At 27.8% G+C, this 16,633-nt stretch overlaps 1 protein-coding gene across 1 annotated transcript in view; it reads right to left on the bottom strand.

Moving 5' to 3' along the window:
* LOC107450385 (long-chain-fatty-acid--CoA ligase 6) overlaps positions 1-15,640 on the bottom strand; it is a 72,029-nt gene extending 56,389 nt beyond the window's left edge. The window contains exons 1-2 of the mRNA XM_087159837.1: positions 15,092-15,640; positions 2,124-2,319 (exon numbers count right to left, since the gene is read on the bottom strand). Of these exons, the coding sequence (XP_087015963.1) occupies positions 2,124-2,273 (150 nt within the window). The 5' untranslated portion in view covers positions 2,274-2,319; positions 15,092-15,640. The remainder of the gene's footprint in view (positions 1-2,123; positions 2,320-15,091) is intronic.
* Positions 15,641-16,633: the final 993 nt, after the last annotated feature.

The raw sequence follows: 16,633 nt of genomic DNA, 5'->3' as shown, positions 1-16,633 counted from the left end.
CAAGTGTAAGTCAGGAAATCGAAATCGGAGGATGTTTATAGTTGATTTAAGTATGTAAACATCAAGATCAAATTATAAATAAAATTACTCAGAATAATTCACGACCATAAATTTTTTTAAAAAAATATACTTGTGTTTTTAATACAATAAATAACGATTCAATATCATTTTTATGTATTTTTGATTTCTGCTTTGCTGTTGGATTTTAGCTACCAAAATCCGGATCCATTGCCACTACAGCAATGGGATACTTGCAAGTGACGTAATGTGAATATCTCGATTCTGACTGGTCGTTGAAAAGTGGCATTTATTCACGTTATTAACTGTTCTTTTTATTCTATTCCGAGTAAGCCAAGCCCGTCAAGTATCAATTCTTTTAAGTGACACATATACTATATTCTTACACAAAAATTCTTTAATAAAGATTTCAATTCTTGATTGCTGTATTTAATTAACTTCACAATAATTAACATTCTAACTTATGTGGAGAAACTTAGCTCAACTTTAACTCGTTATTTTGCTTATAAGCGATCAGCTGACGCTGACGTCATAGGTCACATGTTTAGGTATTCGTGATCTTCTTCTTGAAGTGCAAGTACCCATTTGGATTAAATTGAGTATTGAGTTTAGTGTCCAATTACGCAAGGCCCATAAAAGCAGCAGTAATTGGGTAACACCAACTGTATAAATAACGTGATTCGTACCTCAGTGCTTTTATGGGCTTCTGAAAAGGTGTCGAATAACCGAAGTGTCATATGATCGGGGTTCTACCACCAAAGAATTTCCAAAATAGTTTCTGGTGTAATATACAGTATTATTAATTCACATACACCCATATTAATAACTACTCTTCTTTGTTTCACGTGAATTCCAAACTTATACACTAAAACCTCTAAGTATTCATTTGAGAATCACATCTTTATTCGCATTTTGAGCAAAGACAACAAATAAAATTAATTTTTTTTTTAAATCACGTCGAGTAAAATGTATTTGTATGAAAAATAATAAATTTTGTACACTTTAAAAAATTCCGGATCAAATTACCGGTATAAAGTATAAAGTACCGGCACTCAGGATGCCGGTACTTTTCACTGTAAAATCCATTTTCACCGGAACATGTTACGAAACAAAAAACCTGACAAACTGTAATTTTTACAGTAATAAATACCATAAAATCACTGAATCTTTCTAGTTATATTATTGTAAAATTTACTGTATATTATTAAAAGACGAAAATGGATTTCACGGATGATGCACCTTATACCGTTATTTGATCCATAATTGTACAGTGTACACTTTGTATTTACTTCTGTAATATCGTATTCGTTTGTGCTCTTGCAGGCACATTATGTACTGAATGCATACATAACCTGCCAAAGAAATTAGTCGAGATGAAAATTTAGTCACACAAAAATGAAAGTTAAGGAATATAAAGGGTAGATAGATAAGTGCCCCTTATCTTTTTGTCACGGTTTATTATAAATGTTTAATTTATTATTATAGTAAAACAATTAAATGACTTCTAAAGTCTTATGCGACCACGCAAAATGGATTTAGGGTGCAAGAAGTCAAGTTTTTATAAAAACTTCTGAAGAAAATCACTGAAAGTACCGGGATGGTTAAACGCGAAATCCTTATCGAAGGACAATCTTGTCATCACACTGCTACACAAGCCTCTATTTTCCTGTCTTGGATTTTTGAGCCCTACTATCTTTCTAGAGTTAGTTCCTGAGAACTGAATTTTGTTTTGTTTTTTTCCCGATTGGTCTTGATTCCACTGATGTATTTTCCACTGGTTTCCTTAATTTTTAGTTTTAACGCTGGTAGTGTAGCTTGCCCAAAGCATTGAAACAGCTGCGCGATATAACTTTTCAAAATGTAATTTTCAAATTGTTTTTCTGATTTATTACCTCCAACACCAAGGGCTAACATTTGTATCTTTTGATGCCTATTTTAGTATTGTGTAAAAAGTAATTAGTCTTTGAGAAATTTTAAATCAAGTTTCTGCAATATAGGGGTACATATAAGAGCATTTATATATGAAGTAGTGAGTTGTTTAGTGAGGAGATTATAAGTTGGGAGCTTCCATTCATCAACAAATTCAATAATAAATGGGTTCTTACCGGTAACTCCTTGGACTGCTTATCTAAGTTCACTGTTGGTGTCATTGGTGGTGGTAATGTAGACATATAAAGAGATGTTGCGACTGCTGCAGCTCCAGACATCATAACACCTCCCATAACGCCGCCCAGATATTGCAAATACTGTTCCATCTTTGAATTGATTGACGACTAGAAATTACCTCTTTGTATATTTCCTCTATTTCAGTGAGAGAAAGAAATAATTATAGAATGAAATAATATGCAAGCTAAAAGCTTAGTGGTACATTGGAATAATTGGAGAAAAAAAAGTATGGTCAAAACTTCCAGAATATGGAAAAATTGACCGTGTCTCTGACTCAATAAGAACACCAAAAAGCTCGATAACTTCTTGCCGGTTCGCTGTTCTAATGATTCTGGTAAAATTAGCAATAAAATATGGTTCTGTAATATGTGATACAATTTTGTAAGTGTCTTAAAGTTTTATAATTTTATCATGATACTTTAGCGCGGGGCATAAAAAACCATATATTCGGTTAAATTTACTTTTTATTTATTTATTATTATTATTATTTTTTAACTAAATACATGGTAATAAGAACGATAATTTTGAAAACCAGAGTGTTTGGTAATTCTTTATCATATAAACGGAAAAATTGCCAAATAAATAGTTTTGAAGCGACGTGACATCACTCATCATATTCTGCATTAATAGTTTTAATAATTATTTATTAACTTTAAGTTTGCTTTAACTACAACTTTAATTCCTACTTTTTAGAATGGCATTTTAATGTTGTTCTATTATTATATCTTTGCTTATTTGCATCTTAAATATTTGATGTCGCATTTAAACTAAACTAGTCATGTATAAATTGTAAATAAATGTAAATTATAATTATTTAATGTTTTTATTCTTCAAACCATTCATTACGCTTCAGTTTAAATACTGTGTAATTTGGTTTTTATTACCAGAATTAAGTTGTTTTCTAGAAATTCCATTACCATACAGTACGGTAATATTTACCAGAATTTTTTCTTCGTGAGGCAGTTTCCGAATGTATAAATAAGAATATCAGAAGACTGCCCACAAAGCTTTTTTTTTCCATTTAAAATCTCCTTAGAAACTTGGTAAAACAAATTAATGAATTATATTTGCAAATGATTGAAGCATTTAAAAGAGAATTTTTATCAACTGTATATTGCTGAACTTTAAAATTTGAGTTTCTCCAAAATGCTACTTAACATGCACAACATGTTTTTCACTATCTCTCTTACTCAACGACACTTAATTCATGACATCATCGAGCCATTTCACTCTTAACACTGTATTTCGAAGCTCTGTCGCCTAGGAAATTTAAAAAAAACATAGTTTAAGCGCCTTACACAAGAAGCAATGCGATGATTTTAAACTATATATATAATCTTGCCGCGTAGAATTATCTGGACTTTAAAACAAACAAATAACTTAACTGTTTTAAAAGAAATTAAACTTTTTTAAAAAAAATCGGCGATTTGGCGACCTTTTCCCACCTAGACGAAAATTATCAAAATCACTGCCTCGTTCTCAGTTTTTGCAAATTATTATGAGCCCAGGTAATGCAGCTTTGGAGTAAGTTTTTAAATATTAAAAAATTGGACCACAAACGCTTTTTATTTTGGCAAAACTGTGGCTTTTCTCCATATTGATGTTTTGGGCCATTTTCAAAATTAACGTAAACAACGCTAGGCTAAACTAGACCTAACAGTCATCATGAGTAACAGTTGCAAATTCACAGAAGTTATAAAAATATCATATTATTCGAGAGAAAAAAAAGTATCATTTCATAATACGACGGAACCTTCGAAAAACAAGCTTTACATCTTCCTAACACATTCTGTTTCTAAAAATTTTAAGTTTTTTCATGTTAGTATTGTTATTATGATAGGTTTCTGCTCCTCAATAAAAGCACCAGTTTTAAAATTTTTTGGAATATTTGGGTCAAATATTTCTGTTTTTCCAGAAATTATTTAAAACACAAAAACTTATCCGAGCTTCGTTTATTGAGTTTAAAACCTCTTCATCTATTTACGTTTGCAACTTACGCATCATTGAAGAATACGGTTTAGTCAGCTGTAAATGATATCGATAGTTCTAAAAACTTGAGGGTCTTCATTATAGCTCGTTAATGTTTTAGTGCTTGTTACGTGCTCGTCATTAAATTAATTATGCTTTAGTATTATACAAAGAAAGAGCTTTAATTATATCCTTTATAAAAATAAAAAAACAATTAAATAATTTAAGCCATTTATTGTTTATTCTGTGTCACTACCAACACAGACGAACATGAACTTCTACTTCAGTTTGTCCATTTAATTCTCAGTTACAGTAAAAACTTTCAGAGCCATGGATGATTCAATTGATTTAATTGATTAATTAAACTATGGATTATTCAATAAATTAATTAAGTCTTTATTAACAACACTATTAAAAAAATAACTTTTTGCCTGTAAGACGAGCAAATCCAATTTCTCTTAACTAAACTGATTACGTTTAGCATTTAGGTTTTCTCTTTGACGAAAAAGCAATTTAATTCCCTATGTTGATTTTCCTATTTTAATAAGTAAATAGTTTAATAAACTTATATTTTAGTTAGTTAAATGTGATTTATTGAATTTATTTACCAAATTTTGAACTTGAAAGTTGAAAAAAAAATTTTATAACTGTTTAAATTTCGTATAACTTAATAATTTTAAATAACTTAATAACTCTTTTACGAACTATTTATTATACTAATTTAGAAAGGTTTCAAAAATACTTACCTTAGCATTTTAAAATGTTCAAGTTTTAAAACTTATAATACCTTACCTTAATATATATACCCAATACCTTAATACCCTAATACCTTAATTTATATACCCAATATATCAAGTTTTTAATCAGAACCTTAAAATTTTAAATTTGGTGACTAGGTTCAATAGAACACATTTCAATGTATAAAAGTTTAAAAAAATCAAAAATTTTATTTAGTTATTTAATTAGTAAAAAAATTGCGTTCATGATTCTCCGTAGGATTAATATGGAGAACATCTGATCTCTGTATCGCATCTCTGCCTGAAGAGGTCGCTTTAAAATCGTTTCAGGATAACTGAAACTTCGAAGGAATTCCTTAAAAATTTTGCATGGTGCAGTTCATGTTATAGTTAGCAAAAACCTTAATGAGCAAATAAAGATCCTTCCTTTAAATATAACGTTTTCTTACTATCGTATCTCATATTTGTCATGTAAGCAGAAACCAATTCAAAAGAGAATTTAAAAAAAAAAAACTCTAAACAATAGAATTATTGAACTTCCTTTTATATGTTCAGTAAATTAATAATAAAATCAATTTAATGCTTTCTAGGCAGATATTCTTACGTGATTTTACTGTTTATCAGTAAAATCCTAATTATGTACCTTTAAACGGGGAACTTAGCATTAAATTTAGTTCTCAAAATCAAAAGATTGTGTTAGGATCATGCACTTTTCTTTAAAAAAATTCAAGATTATTATGCACTTAACATTTTTTGTAAAAAACCTAACATATCCTAAAACTTTACATTTTAAACATTATATTAACTGTAAGTCTCAAAATTTTTAAGATTGTATTAGGATCCTGCACTTTAATAAAAAAAAGTCAAAGATTATTATGCACTTTACCTTTTCTGTAAGAACTTTAACTTATCTTAAAACTTTAAACATTGAATATTGTATAAACTTTAAGTCTCAAAATTTCAGATTGCATTAGGATCATGCACTTTTTTAAAAAATCGAAGATTATTATGTACTTAACTTTTTCTGCAAAACTCCTAACTTATCTTACAACTTTAAACATTGAACATTATATTAATTTCAATTCACAACATCTCAAGCATTATATGAGTGCACTTTTTTGAAACTAAGATTTTTATGTATATTTAGCTTTTAAAGATAAAAGTCCTAACGTATCGCAAATTTTTAAGCATTGTATTAATTTTTTTCAATTCTTAACATATTAAGTATTGTATCAGTACATTTCTTTTTTAAATCAAGGATTCCTATGTACTTTCACCTCTAAGTCCTAACTTATCTTAAACTTTGAAACATTGTCTTAAAAAAGGTACAATTTTACTTTTAAAAAGCGTTCCAACTACGCAATATCAAAAAAACACATTTCAATTATTTTATTAATTTATCGCATTCATTTCTCTACATCGTAACTATAGCAAACAATTTTATCAAAGTCCAACAAGGATTAAGCAGTTCAAAGTGCAATGATCTGAGAAACAAATATAGCTTTTGATGCTCAATTTCTGACTAATTTTAAGCATCTTTTCTTATTGATAACGCGTGTTGCTAAGAATTCAAATAAATAAACAAATGCGTCTTCTTACGAATACAACAGTTACAAAATTTAATTCAAAAAACAATGCCAAATATATTCGAATGATCTATTTTTAGAACTACTTCAGCAATGAAAACGAACTTTGAAGCCACCGTAATCAATGAAAAACATCTTCTTTTTTTTTCCTATCCACATTTCTCTGTTTTCGTCGTTCGAAACCGACACTCAAAGAGATGATTTTAGAACCTAGTGTCAAATCCAAAGGTTACTAAGACAGCAGATTAGAAAAATATGGTGTGATGTTTTTTATCATTTCGCTAGAGAAAAATAGAAAGGGGAGTTGTATAAATATATCATTAATTATCTTGCTTTGATTCTTTTAATGATAGCTCTTCAGCGTTATTTTAAAAGACAAATGGATTATTTCATGTTATTAAATCTAATCTTCGTATTATTCTAGGAAGAAAAAAAAATCTTTTATTTTAATAATTTCGTTTAGCTGCAAAACCAGTCGTCACCACAAATTTTGGAAATGTTTTTAAATAAATTTTTTCTTCAAATGATTACAAAAAACCATGGCAAATTCGATCAAATCGACGTGTTACATGCATTTGAAAATCACGTTATACTGCAAAACCGGCCAAAACCTGCAGGCGATAATTTACAAAACAGGCATCTCCATATTTGCCAAATGTCACTTTTGATCAAGAGTTTAGTTACACTAAGTTTTTTAGCATTATTATCTACAAATACGCAATTTCTTATTGAATATCGAATTTTATTCTTATTATTATTATTAAGATGAAGAAGTTTGAAGAGGCAACGTCTCCTAATAAATCAAGAAATATCTAAAAATGGCTGCAAATTTCTAAACAAAATTTACAGCAGTTTTCAACGAACATTGTATGGACGTTTAATAATATTTATCCACTTACTGTTGATAGTTAAGTACATTTTACTAAATCAAACTCGACTCAGCAGCCTGATTATTATTATTCTTTTTAATTATCAGTCAATATTACGAGTCTTGTAATTTCCAAGTCAATTTTAAAATGTGGTGTAGTTTCAAATATAGTCCTTTAAACTATGGTTTTAATTTTTGTTTAATGCAAGTTTTTCGACCTAAGTATTTTTTTCCTATTTGCAATTCTTAAAAACACGGTATTTAAATTAAATTTCGAGAAACATACGTTTCTGATTTGTCGCAAAAACGTCCAAATCCAAAATAAATAATAATAACTGGTTTTGCAACTCAACGATGCGTCTTAATATAACAAGATAACGAACAAATACAGGGTTTTATAAAGACAAATTGTTTTTCATCACGCCAAAAAAATGTTGAAAGTAAAGTAAGGCGCATCTAATACATTTGAACGAATAGGATGAATTTAACGAACAAAAAAATTTAGACGAGTAAGATATGTTAGTTTATTGTTGTTTACTTTTTTTAATATCGTTATTTATTTTATTAATTTATTTGTTTATTTACTTATTTATTTTTGTTCTTAATAATTTTTTTTTCAAACAAAAAATAGTATAGAAGATAAATTTAAAGAACATTTAAGCAAATTGATTCGCCAAAAAAAAGTATGGTCAAAACTACAAGAATATAGTAAAATTTACCGTATTTCTGGCTCTATGGGAATATCAAGAAAGCTCGGTAGTTTTTAAAGAAACGCTTTGGTAATGATTTTGATAAAATTTACAATATGTGATAAAAGTTAGTAAAGTTAATATTTTTATCATGATTCCTTGGATTATGGCATAAAAACCATTTATTCGGTAAAATTTACTTTTCAGTTTTGTATTTTTTACGAAATTTGTGGTAATGAGAACTGTAATTATGAAAACCAGACTTTTCTATAAACTGTTACCATATGAACGGAAAAATAACAAATTAATGGTTTAAATACCGTATATTTTGGTTTTATTAACCTTTTTTCTACCAGAAACGCCATTACGGTAATTTTATTAGAATTTTTTTTTCCGAGTACATCTTAATTTTGCTAACTATTATTGATTTTTTTTTTTTTTTTTTTACGAATAATAATTCTGTGAAAATGCAGACGAAACAATTCCATTTTATAATTTTTATATTACTTTCCCTATTTCATTATTTCAATGTTTATTCATTTTTATAACTGAACATCTGTATTTTTCTAAAAATCCGTGAAACTATTTACTTTCAACTGATAACATAATGCTCACTTCAACTCATAATGCAATGCTTCTTCGCTGATAATAAGTTATCATTAGTTATATACATTTTGATAGAGCCATCTAAACAATTAATTTTAAAAATAAGCAATTAAAAAATGCCATAAAATATTAAAGTAAATACTGTTGTAGTACCATTAGATATTTCACCCACCACTATTAAACTACTAATCATATATTTACAAAAGATAGCTAACTATTGGTCTTATGAATAATAGGTAACTATCAGTTTTTCGATGCTGATTCATCGGCTTTTAAGAGTCACGTGTTTTCCTCATGTAGTCTTTTAAGTAAAATAACATGCCAACTGGCATTTGATGACCACGTGAAAGCATTTGATATTTAAAGTAAATAATAAAATCATGTTTCGCGCGAATGGATGATTAGAAAGAAATGTAACCAAATCCTCTTACAAAATTGTATAATTAAACCATGTTCTATAACAGGGGTGGCGAACCTTTATACACCAACGTGCCATTTTTTCAAAAAAACTGTTTAATGATGTCATAGATGTGCCGTCAAGTAATTTTGACTTCGTGATTATTGGGAAGATAATAATACTAAATACTATCAACTCAAGACTATTAACATTGGAAAAAAAATACATTTTGCAATGTCTCAGTTATAGGCGTAATTCAACTTAAAGTAACATCAGTGTGACTTCTGTTGCTGCAGATTAGATGACAAATAACTTATATTATGTTGTAAGATGTTAGTTTAAGCAAGACTGTTAATTTTTTTTGCTAGTTACTTATTGTTAACTTGCTTTTTATGGTTGTTAATTGTTTTTTTTAGCATTAATTGTTAATTTTTTTAATAATAGTTGTTTATTATTTTGTTTGTTTTTGTGATTTTTCATTTAATTGTTACATATGCTTCATAATTTAATAACATTTGTGTAATAACAATTCATAGTGCAAGAACAATTGCGATCGGTGGGGTGCCCAAAATATTGTGTCACGTGCCATAAATGGCACGCGTGCCATTGGTTCGCCATCCCTGTTCTATAACATGAAAATGCCTTAAACGATTCTCTGAATCATTGTTATTTGTGCCTTTGTTCAAAAAACGCGCTAAAAAGCAGCAGAAATTTCAGAAAAAAATATCAATAAAGGAAACGAAGGAAATAAAAATAAAAATACGACCACCGAAGCCGACGTCTTCAGGGGGTACAGGCCTCCGTAGCCATAAAAACAAAACCATTTCTAATTGAGGGAGAAGCAAATGCCTAAATTAACTCCCTCAGTACCCCGATGGTTTTGTATAGAAGTCCAGGAAAAAACATGAAATACAAATAACAAATTTAGAGAAGAAACTCAAACAAAATCATCAGAAAAATAAAAACTCACTTAGTCACAGGTCAAACATCGATTTCACAAGCAAGCCGAATGAAAAGAAAACACTAAAAACTAAAAACTATATATATATATATATATATATATATATATATTTTTTTTTTTTTTTTTTAAATTTTATTTGGGCAGTGTGGTTGTTTACTGTAATATACCGCCAATCGCTGAAACTGCTCCCCCACTGGCTGCGTGTTGTTGCCCCACCCCCCTGACGATGCTGCCATATATGTCGGTGCATCCACTTTAATTTGTTTTTAATATTTTTCCCTTTTGTTAGTTAGGTTGCTTTTTCTAGTAGTGCTTTATTCAGTTTGTCATTTAGTGTTAATGATTCTGGATGCCTTCTGTTGTGTTGATGCTTTTAATTCTCGGATGAGGTAATAACTCTCGACAATTACGTTGATTATCACATGACATAACTGGATAAAATTTCGTTAATCTAGCTTAAATACTCAAGGTAAAATGGACATTTTTATAAAATAAAAAAACTGATTTTTTGAGTTTACATTTCCTTACTATAACTGCAAAAATAATCAGTGAAATTAAACAGAATTTTCAGAGTAATATTTAATTAGTAACGAAAATATTATATTATATAATATTCCACAATAAAAAATTGTTAAAAATTGTGCAAGATATCAGTATTTAAAATAATGCTTTCATACTACGTATCCGCGAAAAAACATTTTTAAAAAAATTTCAGAATTTTAATTAAAATCGTATTTAGTTTTGGTAAAAAAATCCGATTTAAATATCTTGAAAAAGTAAAAAGTTTTCAGCAAATTTCTAAATAGCTTCTGTACTTTTTTATTAAAAGCTCAAATGATAAAGGGTTTTCCGCACATTTCATTTTGTATCATAAAACAAAATTTCATATCAAATAATAATGATTGTTCGGACAACAAAATGTCATGGTACTATGAAATAAAATATAATTTTATAGGGCGTGGTTCTATATAATGTCGATGTCATTTTTAATAAATTTTGTTTAATAGTACAAAACTAAAATTATGGAAAACCCCTTTCCGTTTAAAAAATTTTTTTAATTAATAAAAACTACTAAGAAAGTTGCTAGAAACTTTAAACTTTCAAGATAACCAAATTGGACTTTTTTCATATGTTATCCAAATACAATTCGAAACAAAATTATGAAGAAAAAAATTTAATGTTTTCCGTTGTTGTTGTCATATGCACTAGGGCAAAGGGGGTGCACTTCTTCTAATGTTTTCCATGCATACGCAATATGTAAATATTATTTTAATAATCATATCATGAGCAATTTTTAATCATTTTTTTTTCGAATTTTAAAATGATATTTTTGTTATAAATTAAAAATTACTCGAAAAAATTTTTTTTGATTTTATTAACAACTTCTTCAGTTATATTAAGGAAACGTAAGTTTAAAAAAAATTAGCTTTGTAAAAAAATTTCCATATCTCCATGAATATTTAAGCTATTTTTACAAAGTTTTGTGCAGTTATTTCATATGATAATCAACGTAATTCATATGAGTTACAAGCTTATCTCAGTATTTTTTGGCATAAAGTGTTCAAAAATATTCTTCTTCGTTCGTAATTTATTGACGGTCCCCTCAAACTTCAAAAAAACTTTCAACTGTATTAACATGTATGAGAAATCGCATGTCTTAAACACTTCTGAAGTTTTAAAATAATTCTTTAAGCCTTTTTAGAAAAATATAAAAAGAATAAGTTAGTATGAAAGGGTTTCCAATATTTTGCCCAACCCCTATTTATATCATGCGGCACCATAAACTCGGGTATTTCTCGATCCATTAGCAACATTAGTTCTTATACATTTGGTTAGGTTGTCTTAAGTAATAATTTAAGTATTGTTAAATAATTAATTATACGATAAATATTTATTTAGATTAGTTTTGGTTGGCTGCCTAAAGTGATAGTTTAATATTGTGTAGTTAGTTATACGCTTAGTATTTATTCTGAATAATTTTATGTTTTTATGGAAATAAAAACTTAGTTACGAAAGTAGTAATTTTTACTTAATTTTTATCCTTTATAAAATGGCTGTAGAAATTTTAAACCTAAACGTTACTTTTGTGCCGCATACTGTCATATCAACTATTGATATCGGAGCTTGTCATTTTTTTATCAATAGCATATATCAGGGGTGACCAAGCTCCTTGACAGTCGAGCCATTTTTCAAAATTGGAAATTTTTCGAGAGCCGCAATTAAATACGTATTTAAAATAGTAGGTATTTAAAATAGTAGTAAAATAGTAGGTACACAAAAGGTATTAAAAATATTTTTTTACATAAATTGTATTTATTGGGAACATATAAGTAAAAGTATTGAATTTAAATATTAAAAATTAAACACATTTATTTCACTTCTCTTGATAATTCTTTAAAATTTGGTGAATAATTGATGACAGCACTTCTCAGTAATTCTTTGAGATGCTGGTTAGTTAATACTGACTGGTGTTTGGATTTCATGAATTTTAAAGTTGAATAAAATGATTCACATAAGTACGTTGTTCCGAATAAATTCGACAAGCAACCTTTTTTAATTCAGGATACTTCGATTCTGGTACAAATTTCCAAAATTCAGTAATCGACGTCGACTTATATTTTAGTTGTAGAGCTTGATCTTCTTGCATCTCTATTAATTCTAATTCTACAGATGCTTTTTGTGTCATTATTATATTGGAAATGGAAAATTCACCTTGAATTGAACAACGTTGCACTTAGTCTTTCATATTTGTTCTCAGTAATTTAAAAGACATTTTGAAACACATACGGAACGATAATAATTTTTTAAAATATAATAGCACAAAAATGAAAAGGGAACTCGGGTACATTTATCAAGAGCCACAAATAGTCCTTCAAAGAGCTGCATGTGGCTCGCTAGCGGCATTTTAGCCACCCCGGGCATATATATATATATATATATATATATATATATATATATATATATATATATATATATATATATATATATATATATATATATATATATATATATATATATATATATATATATATATATATATATATATATATATATATATATATATATATATATATATATATATATATATATATATATATATATATATATATATATATATATATATATATATATATATATATATATATATATATATATATATATATATATATATATATATATGAGACATGATGGCTCAGGGGATAAAGCGTACGCCTTCCAATGAGGTAAACCGGGCTCGAATCCCGGCGATGGCTGGTCGATACGAATTCCCCATCCGGCTTGCATAGACCACAATGACGTAAAATATCCTCAGTGGTATACGGATCATGGGTTAGAACCCCCTTGCCGTCTAGGCTAAATGTGTGAGGTTTTCGTGGTTTTCCTCACCATGTAACGCAAAAGCAAATTAGTTCCATCAAAAAGTCCTCCACGAAAGCAAATTTCCACCAAATTCCTAAGGAGTTGAGCATTAGTAGTCGTAAACCCAAAACATTTGGGTCGGCTATTCAACGACGGTTATAAAATATAACAAATATATATTATTCGATACTCAAGTTATAGTTCGAGGGGTGCGCGAGGAAGTATTACAGTACGCGATGGAGTTATCTGTCATATCTCATGACAGAGATGGAAAGATCATAATAGTTCTGTTGCCTATAACGCTGAAATGTACCGAACTCATATACTTACTGGTTTGAGAGATTTGATGACTACCGGACAGATTTAAAATAATTATTAAAACATTAAGAACTTCGACAATATCCCGGACATTTCGTGAAAATAATTAAAATTGAAATCAAAGTACTTTCTCGCGGCCAACAGTTAGATGGTGGAAAAAAAATTGGTCGTTATATTGCTTAAAACTGATTGAGGTGTTTAGTTTGGAGGAGGGGTTAAAGAATTCGATTATTTAAATACAATTGTGCATTTGTCTTGGTTACTGTTAAAGTTTATGTGTTGTACAAGATAATTTTGAAAAGTGAATCCATTAGTCGCCCATGATGGCTAGTAAACTATATAGTCCACACTCGTAGACCACCTCTTAGAATAATATCATTATCAATGATAAATAAATATGTTATTTTTATGAGTTGAGTTAATCTCTTCGACATTATTATTTAAATAACATTCATTATTTTTAAATACAAATGCAACGGATTTACCCACTTCTATGCTTAACATAGATGTGGGGTTACATCTATAGTCCTTTAGAAAAATTATATTTACTAATGAAGAATGCCTTTTAGAAAATAGATTCGATACATGTTATTACATGTTCAAGTTTTGGCTGTAAAATTTCAAATCGGTGCTATTTTTATGAGTTGAATTAATCCCTTCGACATTATTATTTAAATAATATTCATTATTTTTAAATACAAATGCAAAACAAATCAATCAAGATATTTCATGAATCATGCCCAAAAGTTTAACTGTCAAAATTGTCAGTAATTTTTTAATGTAAATAAGCAAGAAGCGTAAGAAAAAATTACATTTCATGTAATTATGACAAACAGAAAAAAAAAATTCACATTTAATTGACTAGCTTTGGTTAAGAACAAGCAATAGAAAGAAAAAGCGAGCATTTTAAAAACCTCTTTTTTTCACTTTACCTATACAAGAATACTGCCGTACGAAAGGAAAATTAACGAAAGCGATAAAAAATTCCAAATTGAGATTTTTCCATATTTGACATCCAAAATACATGATAAACTACATGGTGTAAGAACATTTTTTTTTTCAAAATTAATTTTGTTTTATCAGTTTTCTGAAATTTCATTTCAACGTTTATTAGTAATGGAAAAAAAAAAGTTGTCAAGCTACTTTTCTCGGAATCTTATGCTGCACTTATGTTGTTTCTTCAATTGCACGACCTAATACTAACATTTATCTTACCCAGCATATTTTGTATAAGAAAGCAAATTTAAAAATCCTTTAAACTTAAATAATTTTTAAAATACGCGTTAAGTAATAAAAGATTAAAGAATCATGTAAGTTATTCAAAAATTTATAATTTTAAAAAATTAATAAATTATTCAAAAAGTACTGAAAATACTGAATATTCTTGCATTGCAACAGGTCAAAAATATATACTTACTAGTCGAGGTATAAGGCTATGAAGAAGAAAAACAGTTTCAGTTAAAAATGAATTGTTTGCCTGAAAAACTAATTTGGGAAGTTTTCATGCATGTTCTACAACACTAAAGTCATGACTATCTGTGCAAACAAATACACATGCCCGGAATCACCATTGAACATTGAACTATTATCGACTCCCATTGTAATCGTTTTTTGGAAGCATTTTACTATTATTCTTATCAGGACCTGATAACAAGAAAAGGTAATTCTCAAGATAAAGAGAACAGCCTTTTCTTTTGTATTATTTTACATTCACAAAAAAGGAGAGGTTCTAATCAGGTAAAGTATTAAAGGGGAAATGAACCACGTGTTAACACAATTGATACATGATGTAACATATTAACATTTACATATTACACATGTTAACATTTCATAATTTAATGTTTAAAATTATTTTTCTTCTCATATGAAATTTAAAAGCGGCTAATAAATTATTTTTACACATATTTTTTTAGTTTCACCTTGAAGCATTAGTTGTGGTAGCAGTTAGTGGTATGCTCGCGAAATTATCTTTATTTATCTTGGAATTTCTTTGTTAGTTCCATTGATTTCAAAACAATTATCGGTTTAATCGTATCTTAAATACTGTTTCGATCAAAGACATTCATTTTGATTTTGCTACTGTTTGAAATATATATATATATATATATATATATATATATATATATATATATATATATATATATATATATATATATATATATATATATATATATATATATATATATATATATATATATATATATATATATATATATATATATATATATATATATATATATATATATATATATATATATATATATATATATATAATTCTAATCAAAAGATTACGAGGCCGCCTCAACCTTCCAGATCTCGGATCGGATTTACGTTAAGTTACTTGATATTTTTATGTATTTAACGAACTTTTGTTGGTACAGAAATAGCGCTTGATAATTTTCAAAAATTCTATGCATTTTTCGTCTAAACTTTAAAGCAATTAAGTTATGTGATTTGTGGTATTGAGTCAGTAATTTAAAACTGCACATTTTTCAGGTTTTAAATTTTTTTTTAATTTAATTTTACTACAGTTTAAACTTATAAAATAAATAAATAACTAATAATACAGTTAAAACTAAAAGTGAAAACCGATCTGGATGATGCTAAAAAAAATTTAATGATAATTTTACAAAAAGAATGATATTTAAATCTAAAATACAAAAGCAGGCAACTCTATACTGTTTAACCACCTTTCCAAAACTTCTGATTGCAATATTGTATTGGTATAATTTTGTTAGAGGAAATAAATATATGATTTTAAATACCACGAGTTTTATATCTCAAATTCCGATAGAGTGACGGCCTCGTACTTTACTTGTTTAGAACAAAACTGACAAATAGAGTAAATATCCACCATCAGTTTAATTGCGAAAATTGAATAAATAGGATTAAAAGCATATTTAGAATTTTCTTCTTCGCTGACACTCATGTTTAATCTATATTTTTATAATAATTTTAT

This window comes from Parasteatoda tepidariorum, chromosome 1 (genome assembly GCF_982258835.1).
Source record: "Parasteatoda tepidariorum strain Cologne lab strain chromosome 1, Ptep-v5.0, whole genome shotgun sequence".
Classification (NCBI taxonomy): domain Eukaryota; kingdom Metazoa; phylum Arthropoda; class Arachnida; order Araneae; family Theridiidae; genus Parasteatoda; species Parasteatoda tepidariorum.
The sequence above is the reverse complement of the archived record's forward strand: the minus strand, read 5'-3'. Positions and strand labels throughout refer to the sequence as shown.